This window comes from Microtus oregoni, unplaced genomic scaffold, assembly GCF_018167655.1.
Source record: "Microtus oregoni isolate MIOR12 unplaced genomic scaffold, Mior012 000006F_ref0000085, whole genome shotgun sequence".
NCBI classification, from domain to species: Eukaryota; Metazoa; Chordata; class Mammalia; order Rodentia; family Cricetidae; genus Microtus; species Microtus oregoni.
In genome coordinates, this window is record NW_024543065.1 from 43,586,759 (window position 1) to 43,598,302 (window position 11,544).

The 11,544-nt window shown below is 55.7% G+C and overlaps 2 protein-coding genes across 9 annotated transcripts; both read left to right on the forward strand.

Moving 5' to 3' along the window:
* The first annotated feature begins 1,360 nt into the window (after positions 1–1,360).
* On the forward strand, positions 1,361–3,564 carry LOC121450062 (zinc finger protein 580). 3 transcript variants are annotated; one of them, XM_041654752.1, is made up of 2 exons: positions 1,361–1,530; positions 2,658–3,564. In XM_041654752.1, the coding sequence occupies exon 2, from the start codon at positions 2,670–2,672 to the stop codon at positions 3,186–3,188; it is 519 nt and encodes a 172-aa protein (XP_041510686.1). In that variant the 5' UTR covers positions 1,361–1,530; positions 2,658–2,669; the 3' UTR covers positions 3,189–3,564. The 3 variants fall into 3 exon arrangements, with proteins under 3 accessions (XP_041510686.1, XP_041510687.1, XP_041510685.1); XM_041654753.1 differs by lacking the exon at positions 1,361–1,530 and adding an exon at positions 1,554–1,836; XM_041654751.1 differs by lacking the exon at positions 1,361–1,530 and adding an exon at positions 2,421–2,549.
* A 2,954-nt stretch (positions 3,565–6,518) lies between these two features.
* Positions 6,519–10,527, forward strand: Ccdc106 (coiled-coil domain containing 106). Of its 6 annotated transcripts, none has more exons than XM_041654744.1 (6): positions 6,519–6,676; positions 7,314–7,488; positions 7,624–7,728; positions 7,815–7,991; positions 9,248–9,460; positions 9,979–10,527. In XM_041654744.1, exons 2-6 carry the CDS (start codon positions 7,458–7,460, stop codon positions 10,293–10,295), a joined length of 843 nt encoding a protein of 280 aa, XP_041510678.1. In that variant the 5' UTR covers positions 6,519–6,676; positions 7,314–7,457; the 3' UTR covers positions 10,296–10,527. The 6 variants fall into 6 exon arrangements, with proteins under 6 accessions (XP_041510678.1, XP_041510682.1, XP_041510684.1 ...); XM_041654748.1 differs by having other exon boundaries at positions 7,629–7,728; XM_041654745.1 differs by having other exon boundaries at positions 6,646–6,777.
* The last annotated feature ends 1,017 nt before the right edge of the window (positions 10,528–11,544 follow it).

Genomic DNA, 11,544 nt, shown 5'->3' on the forward strand with positions numbered 1-11,544 from the left:
AGGCCACATTGGGCTACACAAAATAGATCCAGTTTGAAGGAGAAACCACTTTGGGTGGTGGTGGCTCACACTTTTAATCCCAGTACTTGGGAGTCACAGCCATTAAAACCAGCACTAGGGAGGTGGAGACACGAAGGAATATGGCTGGGCAGGCAGGAGGAAACAGGAGTTGGAGGAGTTCAGTCTGAGGATTTGTAGAGACTGGATCACCCCTCAGTCTGAGGGTTCGGCAGAGGTAAAAGGTCTCTCCAATGGCTGCACACCCTGCTTCTCTGATCTCTCAGCCTTCACACCCTAGTATCTGACTCCGGGTTTTTTAATATTAAGACCAATTAGAATTCGATTTACAGTTTGGCATCCTCTGGGCTTTATTTACCCCACCTGATCACTGGCAAGAATCACAGTCTCTCTCCACACCACCCCTCTTGGTTTTGAGACAGGGTTTCATGTAGCCCAGGCTAGCCTCCAACTCGCTAAGTTGCTGAGAATGACCTTGAACTTCTGATTCTCCTGTTTCCACACCAAAGAGCTGGGATTAAAGTCTTGAGTGACTTACTACACCCAATTTTAGGCTGTGCTGAGGATCGAACCCAGAGTGCACGCTAGGTAAGCACTCTACCCAATGAGCTATATCTCCAACCCTGTTCCCACTTTCCATACCCAGCAAGCTCCGGGTTTCAGTTTCTCCAAACGCTCAGCAAGAAATATCACATTTTCCTTTTTGTGTCAATATCTGGTGTAAGCGTTGCAGCTCGTATGGAACGATATCCCGGCAGTTGGGAGCCAAGGAATACCACAAAGTCACTGTAGGCGTAACACCTTTTAACCCTACATCGGTTCTTCTCCAGCCTCTGTTTTCCCATATGTTCAGTGGAGCACGAATACCTCACCTAATCTTGCAATGTCTTCTTTGGGCATTGGTTTCCCCCTTTACGAGATGTCAAGATTGCGCCCTACCACACCAGAGCAAGCACCTGGCCTCTAGACCCCAGTCTCTCCAAATGTTCAACCAGCAGAAAGACCCCTTCTCTAACCCTTCGCCTTGAATGGCTTTCTTTGCCTGAACGGAAAGGGGAGAGGCAGGGTGGAAAGATGACACACTGTACATTCCAGTTCTTTATGGGTGGTTTAGGAGACTTCACGATACCTAACTTCAGTTTACTGGCCATTCAAAGCAAAGGAACGGCTCTGAGGATGGGGGCACGCAACGGGGAACTGTTCTTTTGCAGGTCCCTCTCGTTGGCCACGAGCCAACACCCCCCGAGCCCCCCACCGCGCGCTCCCACTAGAGGGGCCGGCCGACTCCGGCGTCGGAACCTTCGTGTGTGGAACGTGCGTTTCTGAACGGCGCTCTTTCCCAGGGACGCCGTCGCCCCTCGCGCCCCTGCGCCCCCCGACCCGCGTCCCCGGCGCCGCCGGCCCGGAGCTACCCGGAAGCTCGCTCCTGCAGCGGCACTCGTCTGGGCAAGCCCGGGTCCGTTCGGGACCTCGGCCCCGTTCTCCCCCGGACCCGAGAGGCTGCTGCACCGGGTACGGGGGCCGGGATGGAGGGAGGAGCCTGGCTTGGGCAGGGCGCGAGGCCGGCAGGGCTCTGGGTGTGGGTCGGGGCCGTGAGGCTAGGAAAGCTACGCTCAGAGCTCGAGAGAGGGCCGTCTGGAAGACAGGGCTCCTTATGGAAGCCAGTGGAGTAGGAAGCCCTGGGGATATAACGGGACCGGGTGGTTCAGAGGACCACGGTGCAAGAGCGCCCACGGCAAGGGGGGCATGCATCATATGAAGCCGGGAGGTGAAGAGAGACAAGAGATGCCAGCTGCATCTTAGAGAGGAGGGACCAAGGTTAGGGAGAGCTGGTGTGGGAACGGGAAACCAGAAGGTCCAGTGTCTGACTGCAAGCGGGAGGAGGCTCCATGGTGGTGGCGGCGGTGGACGGAGAAATGAAGATGTCAGGATACTTTCCGGAGGAGGGGAGGGGGCTGGGGATGGTTGTGAATGGAACGCAACACGATGGGGGCGCATATAAGAGGCAGGCAGTTGAAGATAAAGTAGAGACGATGTAGGAAGAGAACGGCGAGACCTTTTAGTGCAGAGTGCGGGGATGACATAAAAGATCCATGAGTGGAAAGTGGGGAACTGGGTTAGTGGGACTCTGGGCAAGAATCTAGGGAGGAAACTCCAGGCCACGACAACTGTGGAGATTTGGGAGGTCCTGAGGAGGATCTGGTTGGGTGGAGATCTCCCACCCCCAGGGTGTTGTGGGACCTGAGGGAGAAGATTAAGCCAGAGCTTGAGTAGAGCTCTGGGAAGGAGGGAAAGGTAGATTGGAGAAAAATCCCGGAGGCCACCAGGGCCTGGAATGGAAGGCTAGAGAGGTCCTAAGCTAAAAGGAGAGAAATGGACTTGGAGATGGATTGTGGCGGGTGGCGATGGACGGAGGGAATCCGAAGGATGTCCGAGGTCCTGACCTGAGGCTGGTGGAGCTGGGTGTTGCCAAGCCCTGGTGGAGAAAACCCAGAGATGGGAACTGGAGTCAGTTTTCACTTTGTAGGAAGGTAGGTCAGTAGCACAGAGTCTGACAGAGAATGGAAACACCTTTTTAGGAATTTTTTTCCTGAAAGGAAGAGACAGATCTTAACTTCTCTTCCCTCCGCCGCTCCCAGCTGCCGCTCCAGATGCTGCTGCTGCCGCCGCGGCCACCTCACCCTCGGTCCTCCTCCCCGGAGGTCATGGACCCACCGCCCCCCAAAACTCCCCCATTTCCCAAGGCGGAAGGCCCCTCCTCCACTTCTTCCTCGGTGGCGGGGCCGCGGCCACCGCGGCTGGGCCGCCACCTACTCATCGACGCCAACGGGGTCCCCTACACGTACACCGTGCAGCTGGAGGAGGAACCTCGGGGCCCGCCACAGCGCGAGGCGACCCCGGGAGAGCCAAGTCCTCGCAAGGGCTACAGCTGCCCAGAGTGCGCTCGTGTCTTTGCCAGCCCTCTACGGCTGCAGAGCCACCGTGTGTCGCACTCGGACCTCAAGCCCTTTACGTGTGGTGCTTGTGGCAAAGCCTTTAAGCGCTCCAGCCACCTGTCGCGGCACCGCGCCACTCATCGCGCGCGCGCTGGCCCACCGCACAGCTGCCCGCTCTGTCCACGCCGCTTCCAGGACGCCGCGGAGCTGGCGCAGCACGTGCGCCTGCACTGAGCTTGGCCCTGCTATCTCTGGGCCACCACGTCTGACCCACACAGCGTCACTGCCTTACCCTAGGCCTCAGTTTCCCCACCTATTCCCCAAAGAGAAACATTTTTGTCTTTTCTCCCGTCTAGCTGTGTGATGTAGACCAAAGTTGTTGCCCCTCTGGGCCTGGGTGTCAGTTGGAACTGGGCTTCAGTCTGGCTGTGCTGTGTAAGCCTTTACAACTGACGCGACCTCTCCTGAATCTTGGTTTTCTACCCTTCCCAAGTGATGAGGTCCTTGTGGAAGACATGACAAAAGCCCTGGCACTGCCTGGATCATCTCTGTACTTACCCATATTGCCCACGACCCCTCATTCTTTGCCCAATAAACATTCCGCACTTAATTCTCAAGGCTCTTACTTGCATGTGGGTTGTGTTGGGAGAAGAGGGATTGAATCCGGACCGTTAGCACCTAGGAACCTTGTGAGTTGCCAACCGGAGCTGTTTTCTGATGCTCAGGCGACCCGCCCTCTCTTAGACCCTCGTCTCTCCCTGGGTCTATATTTCCCAAACCCGGTACTGCCAGGTGCTGGCTGTAGCCAAGGGTCCCCGGTCCTGTGCTGCCCGGACCCGGGAGGCTGATGCACTGGGTACCAGGCAGGAAAGGAGGAATCGAGACTCAAGCAACCGTGGAGGCATGGGTCCCGTTCGGGCGACATCCCAATGGGCAGCTTTTCGAATACTTGCCTGGGAAGTCTCCAAAGGTGGGGGCTGCAGACCTAGAAAGAACTACGGGTGGGGCGTGTAATGGGAGAACCTAGACAGACCCACTTTTAGACCGACTGGTGGTCAAAATGTGGGAGAGTCCTGGAGGGCCACAAGATGACGTGCTTGATGGCTGGTAGGTGACCTGAGGGCACACGGGGGAGGGGACAGAGTGAAAGCGATTGCATGAATATAGTGGGTAGTAGGGCCCAGAAGACAGAAAGACAGAAGAACGATTACAGGGGCCTTAGAGGGACATCGCAGAGGATCTTGGGTGGAGTACACAACAAGAACAGAGTCCTTGTTCCCCCCTCCGGTTCGATCTCATACTCTCTAGCATCCATCAGGCCTCATTTGCATCTGTGCATGCTGGTACTGCTACCTTGCTGCCTCCAGACCTCAGCACTTCCCTCTGTAGAGGCCATGGAAGGCCCCCCTCTCTCGAACAGGAGGGTCTCCAGAACCTGGGCCTTCTTTCTCCACAGGATCTCCCCAGACTTCGTCCCCTCCAAGGCTCAACCATTATCTTCTCATGGACACCCAGTGCCATGGATGAGGAGTCACAGAGGGAGGCTGGGGTCATTGGGACTTGGGTTCAGAATAAGTACTTAGGGACTCTGAGTACATCTTACCTTCAGCGACACAGCATTACCCACTTGGAGGTGAAGCCCTTCAAATGTGACACCTGGGGGAAGGCATTCAAGCCGGCCAGCCCTCTTGAGCAGACCACTCCATACATGGGGCGGGTGGTGTTTAGCCCTACAGGTGCTTGCTCTGCCCTCGCTGCTTCTGGGCCGAGGACGAGTTGACCCAGCACATCAGTGGACACTAGGGGACCACCCGTTCCAGTGCCCGCATTGCCTGCGTCACTTTACAGAGCAGAACACATTACAGAAAAACACTCGGTGGAAGCGTCCATGAACCGCTCCTGGGATCCCAGGGGTCGAGGGGCTCCCGAATCTCTTAGACATGGACCTGAGTTGCAGACTGGCTCTCAGGGCCCTAGACACAAACCCAGACAAACCTTTTTGAAGAGAGCCTTGCCTAGAAGAGTCTCTGAGCCGTCAGTACATCACAGTACTTTGGACTTATGATGGGAATGAGTCCTCAGAACAGCCCTGCACCTTGAACACTGGGATTCCCGATAGGAGGAATGAAGGACAGTGTGGCTTGGGAAACTTGCCTCGGAGGTTCTGGTGGGCAGTCAGAAGTCTCCTTTATGTTGACACTGGCCCTAGACTGGACACCAAATAAACACCCCACTCTCAATTAGCACTTCAATTTTTGAGATGTCTTAGTTTACACTCACCACCTGTACCACGACCTTGGCTGGGGGTTGGGAAAATCTGCCCCCCTCCTCCAGAGTTAGGCCTACTTCAGTTCCTGCAAACCTGCCATCTATTTATTTATTGGGACAGGTTGTAATGTAGCTCTGGGTACCATTAGGCTTATGATCTTGCTTCTACTTCCTGAGTTCTGGAACTCAGGGTTTTTTGCATGCTAGGTACTCTACAGACTGAGACACATTCCCAGCACCTTTGGAAATATGAGTCTAAGTGTTACCCCTCCCCCCTTAAATTACAATCCACATTAAGAGACTTAAAAAAGGGCAGCCTAGAACAGAAGCACACCAAATATATGTGAAACCATTCTAACGGTAGTTGCCTTTAGCGTGCACAGGACACCTTGATATACATTTTAAATCTAGAGTTCACCTTCCTATATACGATTTCCTGCGGTTTGAAACACTGATCTAGGGCAGGTGGCTCCCACTGGACTTGCTGACCCAGGCTGCAGCTGGTTGGTAAAGTGAAGCACAAGAGGGAGCTGCTTAGTCTCCCTCTGCGAGGTTAGTTAAAGCCAAGCCTCCATTAGGGCTTCAGAACCCCAGAGAGGATGTTGCTTGTGAAACGGAGAGGCAGGAGGAACCTTGCTGCAGGCCTAATAAACATGTCTTCTCTGTCCCCTCTCACGCCTGTTTTGTGCCAGATGTAGTTAGCCTCTTTACACGACTTCTTTTGGGGCGGTTTGCAGCGGAGGGGCGAGTGGGAGTGTCTTAAGGCTGTGCTTCTATTCCACCGTCTGACTTCAAATAGCTTGGATTTTAAGCCCCAAGAGAGGATCTTCCCACTTAACAGGTGAGTAAACTGAGGCTCTGGAGGAATGAGGCGGCAGGGATTGGAGTGTAGCTGTTCCACAGGCAGCTATTGTGCGGGCTATTCCTGACCCACACTTTGCGGAGATGTAGCCACCACACGACCCATTCTCACATCTGGTTCTCTTATTTCTCTAAACCTTTTCTTCGTGGACGGGATTAGGGATTATGGCTGCCCGGGGCGTTTAAGACCAAAGGTGTGCATGCACTAGCCAGTTCTTCAGGGTTCCTTAAAAGGGGACTCAAGTTTCACTTCAATTTTCCTAGCTGCCTCATACCTTCAGACTTTTCTTGGCCCATTGGGCACATAGCCACTCACTCGGAGGACCTCCGGAGCCGCGTCAGCTGTGCAGGATGAGAATTTCATGAGGATCCCTGCCTGGGCTTTAGGAAGGGCGGGGGTGGGTGGGAGTGGGTTGCAAGGGGCTATCGCGCAAGTGCGGCCCCAAACTCCACGCAAACGGCGGGTCTCACCTGGATTCCAAGAAGAGGCGCGCCTGGCCTGGCAGGCCGGATCCCGCAAATGATTGCGTCTCTGTGCGCTCCGCCATCCAGTTCCGAGATTCCCCCTCTTCTGCCGCTGTGCTCGTTTACTGGTGGGTGGGCGCTTCTCTCCGCGACACTTTGCAGACGCTCCCCAACGCTGGGCATGGGCGCCGCCACCACCGTCGGTCCCAGGGCTGGAGTCCTTACGCGGGTGGGTGAGAGCCGGGCCCTGGCCCCTTGTATCCTGGCACCCAAGGGCGGGGAATGGTGTCCACTGTGGCCACTCTCATGTCGGTTGTCCTTTCAGGGACCCTTTGACATGGTCGCCCCCTCCCACTCGTGGGACAAAGGGCGGGGGCGCATCCCCACGCGTGACACCCCCCGCTGCGCACGCGCCCAGCCCCCACCTCGGGGGAGGGGCTTGGCTAACTTGCACAAGTGCGGGAGGAATGGGCGGCTGGGACAGGGGAATGCTCGCAGGATGGACTCCCCCCCACCTCATGCGTGGAAGTTAGGGGTGGTTTCTCCCTTCCATTTATGGTTTTGGGTCTGGTGATGGCCCATGATGAGGGTCCTTCGTATTCAGGCCAAAGTAACCTGTGGTGTTGAGCCTGTGAAGAACCAAAGAATCTAAGGGCCGAGCTCCTTCACGACCAAGAGTTCTCTCGCCGTGCCCCCTTGCTCTGGGTACACGATTTGGAAACCTCAGTGTCTCTGTCCAAGAGTATGGGCTCTTTCCTCCCTCAGACCACGGCTCCAGGCCGGTGATCCCTCCTTACTCCAGAGGAACAGGTACTCCACCGCTCCAGGAACTAACTGACTACATTTGGTGACCTGTTTCTGTCCACTGCCCCTGAGGGCTCAGCTGCTGGGTCTGAAGGAAGCCTCGCTATGAATGACCGAAGCAACCATAGGCGGACAAGTGAGGCACTTGGGGACCCTTTCCCCATCCTTAGCCCGACACTCTGGTTCCCTCTATCCACGGGGCAGTTATGGTTGGGGGTGGTCTGAAAGGGCCAGGCCGCTTCTGGGGTGACCTGCACTGGCCTCTCTCCAGTGAAGGACGAAGAGACCTTTGAGATCTCCATCCCCTTCGAAGAGGCACCCCACTTAGACTCACAGATTTTCTACAGTCTGAGTCCCTCTCGGAGAAATTTTGAGGGTGAGCCGAGAAGGGCGTGGAGGGACTGGAGTCAGGGGGGGTACTACCTCATCCTGGGGCATGACCCCCCCCCCTGCTGTTCCTAGAGCCTCCAGAGGCCACCTCCCCAACCCTGACCCTGATGAACAGCGTTAAGGCCCAGCTGCACATGGCCCTGGAAAGGAATTCATGGCTGCAGAAGCGCATTGAGGATCTGGAGGAGGAGAGGGACTTTTTGCGGTGTCAGCTGGACAAGTTCATTTCCTCGGCCCGGATGGATGCAGGTGGGGGTGGGGACACACAGTTCCCCCAGGACCCGCAGAATCCAAAACCCACCTTTGGGTTCACCTGAGGGGACTTGCCCTTTATTCTTCCACTAAGAACCGTGCTGACTTTAGGGACCTTCCCAGCCATTCCTTTTGTTTTGTCAGATTCTCATTTCCTACCCTGTCATAGACTGTCCCATAAGCCTGCAGCCTCAAGCACTTGGAATAAGTGTCTCCCCAAGTCTGGATTTCCAGCCTGGGCTCTCATCTTAGGGGAATGGCCCTCATTTCCTTGTCAGTCTGCTGGATTCCTCAGAGGGGCCCTGTCTGCACCCCAGGACTTGTGGAAGGTGCATTAATCCATTCACCAGAGGTGTCCCAGAATAACAACCAGGGGCTTGTTTTCCCACCACCCTGTTCTACACAGCTTGGCTAACTAATGTTTTTTATTCCTCAAAGACTGTGGGACCTCAGAACTTCTTGTCCCCTAAACTCTGCCACAAGGTCATGGGCAGATTTTACCATTTTGCCTTGCTCTGATTGTGACTAACAGCATGGTGGTATCACCTCTTCTGGTAGGCAGGATCCTGTCTGCTATTCCAGCCACATTTCTCAGTCCAGGCTACCCTCCCCCCCCTCCCCCAGATCTTTAGCTCAGGTCTCATAGAACTTAACCTTTATTCAGGCCATAACCCCAACCTCTGTATCCAGCTGAGCTGCTGGAAGGCTTTCTAGCTGGTAATAATGTCAAAAGTCCCAGCAAAGGGCCTAAGGGTATTCTGAGGGTTTCAACTACTGGGGACCTGGCATTGGGATGGGCACCATGTATGTTCCTTGTCTCCTCTTCCTACACTGGGAGCGCTATCCTGGATGACTCCACTCTTTCCTTGATCTGGCGGGGCAAAGAGTAGTGACTTCAGTTCTTTTGGAAGATGCTGAGTCTAAGCCTCAGCTGGCTCCCTGTTCAGGTGAAGGTAGTTAGCTTCCCCAATACCCAAACTGAACTTTGATATCCAAGCCTCTTACTCAGAGGCCTTGCCTGCTTCTTGCATTTCGACTACTCTCTGAAGGCCCCCACGATACATTTCCCCTACAGAAACCCAGACCAGTCACAGATGCTCCACTGAGTTCTCCGAATCCCAGCTAGCTCGATACCTTCATGCGTGGGGGCTTCACCCTGTCCTCATCCTGAGGATCTGGCCTCCGTGTTCATTTTTCCCCCTTCAGGGCAATGATAGGACATTATGTCACAGTTCATTTTTGTCTCTCCTTAGAGGACCACTGCCGGATGAAGCCTGGGCCACGGAGGGTTGATGGGGACAGCCGGGCTGGGGTTGGGGGTGAAGCCTCAGACCCTGAGTCGGCAGCCTCCTCCTTCAGTGGGGCGTCTGACGAGGGCAGTGCCAGTGAAAGGAAGAGGCAGAAGCAGAAGGGAAGTACTGGCCGGAGGCGATTTGGGAAGCCCAAGGCTCGAGAGAGGCAGCGGGGTGAGTGGGTACATGTGATGGTGTGTTGAGGGGTACCCACCCCAGTATCGGTGTGAGTTCTGCAGCAATGCCCTAACTTACCCATATATAAAACAATCAGACCCAGCTCCATCTCCCAGCCCTTCTATGTGGTTCTGAGTTCATTTTAAATTTCGGTTTATACCAACTAGCAGAGTCAATTCTGTTTCCTCATCAGAAAGGAGGCCTGGGCACAAGCGCAGCCTCTCCTTTCCTCTGGTGTCCGGCCCGCCTTCTTCAATCCCCCTCCCCCATCTCCATTTCTGGCTCTGATCTCTACTGTTTTCCGTTTTGTACTCCCTTCTCTTCCTGTATGGGGCTCCTCCACTTCCTTGTGTTTTTTTCTTCCTTGCTTTCATTTGCTTTCTAACGTGTGTGCCTTTCACCCCATCTTTCCTCCTCATGCCTGCCCTCCTGTTCCTACCTGGGTTCCCCCATATCTCTGGCCCCACATGGCTGTCTTTCCCTGTTCTCCTTTTTCTGCCCGTTTGGCCCTGCAGTGAAGGACGCTGACGGGGTCCTCTGCCGCTACAAGAAGATCCTGGGCACCTTCCAGAAGCTGAAGAGCATGTCTCGAGCCTTTGAGCACCACCGTGTGGACCGGAACACGGTGGCGCTGACCACGCCCATCGCGGAGCTGCTCATTGTGGCTCCCGAAAAGCTGGCTGAGGTGGGAGAGTTCGATCCGTCCAAGGAGCGCCTGCTGGAGTACTCCCGCCGCTGCTTCCTGGCGCTGGACGACGAGACTCTCAAGAAGGTGCAGGCTCTAAAAAAGAGCAAGCTGCTCCTGCCCATCACCTACCGCTTCAAGCGGTGATGCCGCCGCCCCGCAGACGGCTCGCTAGCCCGGGGCGCCGCCAGGGCCAGATGCTGCCCTTTCCTGAGCACTGGGCCCTGCCCCTCGGCCGCCCACTCTGGGCACGCCATCTCCACTCCACTCCGCAAGGACGGCCACCTCGGCCTCCCTAGCTAGGAGTAGCCCATTTGCATCTCACATGAAGACAGAGCATTATTCAGATAATTTAAATTAAAGAGACATGGACATTTTCAATAAATTGGGCCCCAGGTCTTCCTAGAAAGGGGATGGATGGGTCGGGAGGGGGTGGCCGTCGCCAAGGAGACCGAGATGGGAGCGCTCAGGCAGGAGCCTCTAGAGAGGTTGGGGAGGACAGGGTGTAATTATCCCCAGGAGGCAGAAGTGAGAAGGGGAGCAGCAGCCAGCAGCCTCTTCCCAGAGAAAACTAGGAAGGAAGCAGACTCTAAAGCGCAGCGGCTAGGGCACTGTTTCAATGACCTTTAGCTGAGCCTGCCTGGTAGAGGTACCCGGGGGCGCTGTGTGGATTCATTTTGCCGCCCGCCAGGGATCAGAAGATTGCAGTCCCAGAGGTGGCACGTCCTGCGCTTGCGCGGTAGGAGCGGGCGGGGGGGGGGGGGGGGGGGGCTAGTTAACGCGGTTGCCAAGGCAGCCGGGAGATCGCAGTCTAGTTTAACGGTCCCGGAGTTGGTACCCAGAGTGGGGAGGTGGGGGGGAGGGGAGGGGAAGTCGCCGCGCACGCGCAATGTGGATTTAGACTGGCGGATCTTCCCGAGCCCTGAGAAAACGTGCCTCAGACTGACCGCTACGCAGGCGCACAAACCACTCTGATCGCCTCCTAAATCACCATGCGCAGGCGCCCCAAGACGCGCAAAAAACCTCCGCAGGGGCCTCGAGCAGCTTTTGCCCCACTGACTGCTATTGTTCTGCACACCTTGTCTGGCCTTCCACGAGGTCGGCCATTCTTCCATCCCCCTCACCAAGAGTCAGGTGCCAAGAGTGAGACCCGCCCCCTCTTCTGTAGCTCTCCGACCCACCTCTTATCTGTACTCCCTCCCTTTTTTGCTCTTGAAGCCGAAAGAAGCCGAAGCAACGGCGGAAAAAGCCGAAGTTTTCTCTTGCTCATGAGGCTTTCCCGAAGCAGTGGCGGAAGGGAACGAAATTCTCCGGAAGGGGCGGAGTGACCCAGTGAAACCTCCGGAAAGAGCCGAAGATTAGATTCGGGCTTAATCTCTTGAGGGGTCGTGAGCGA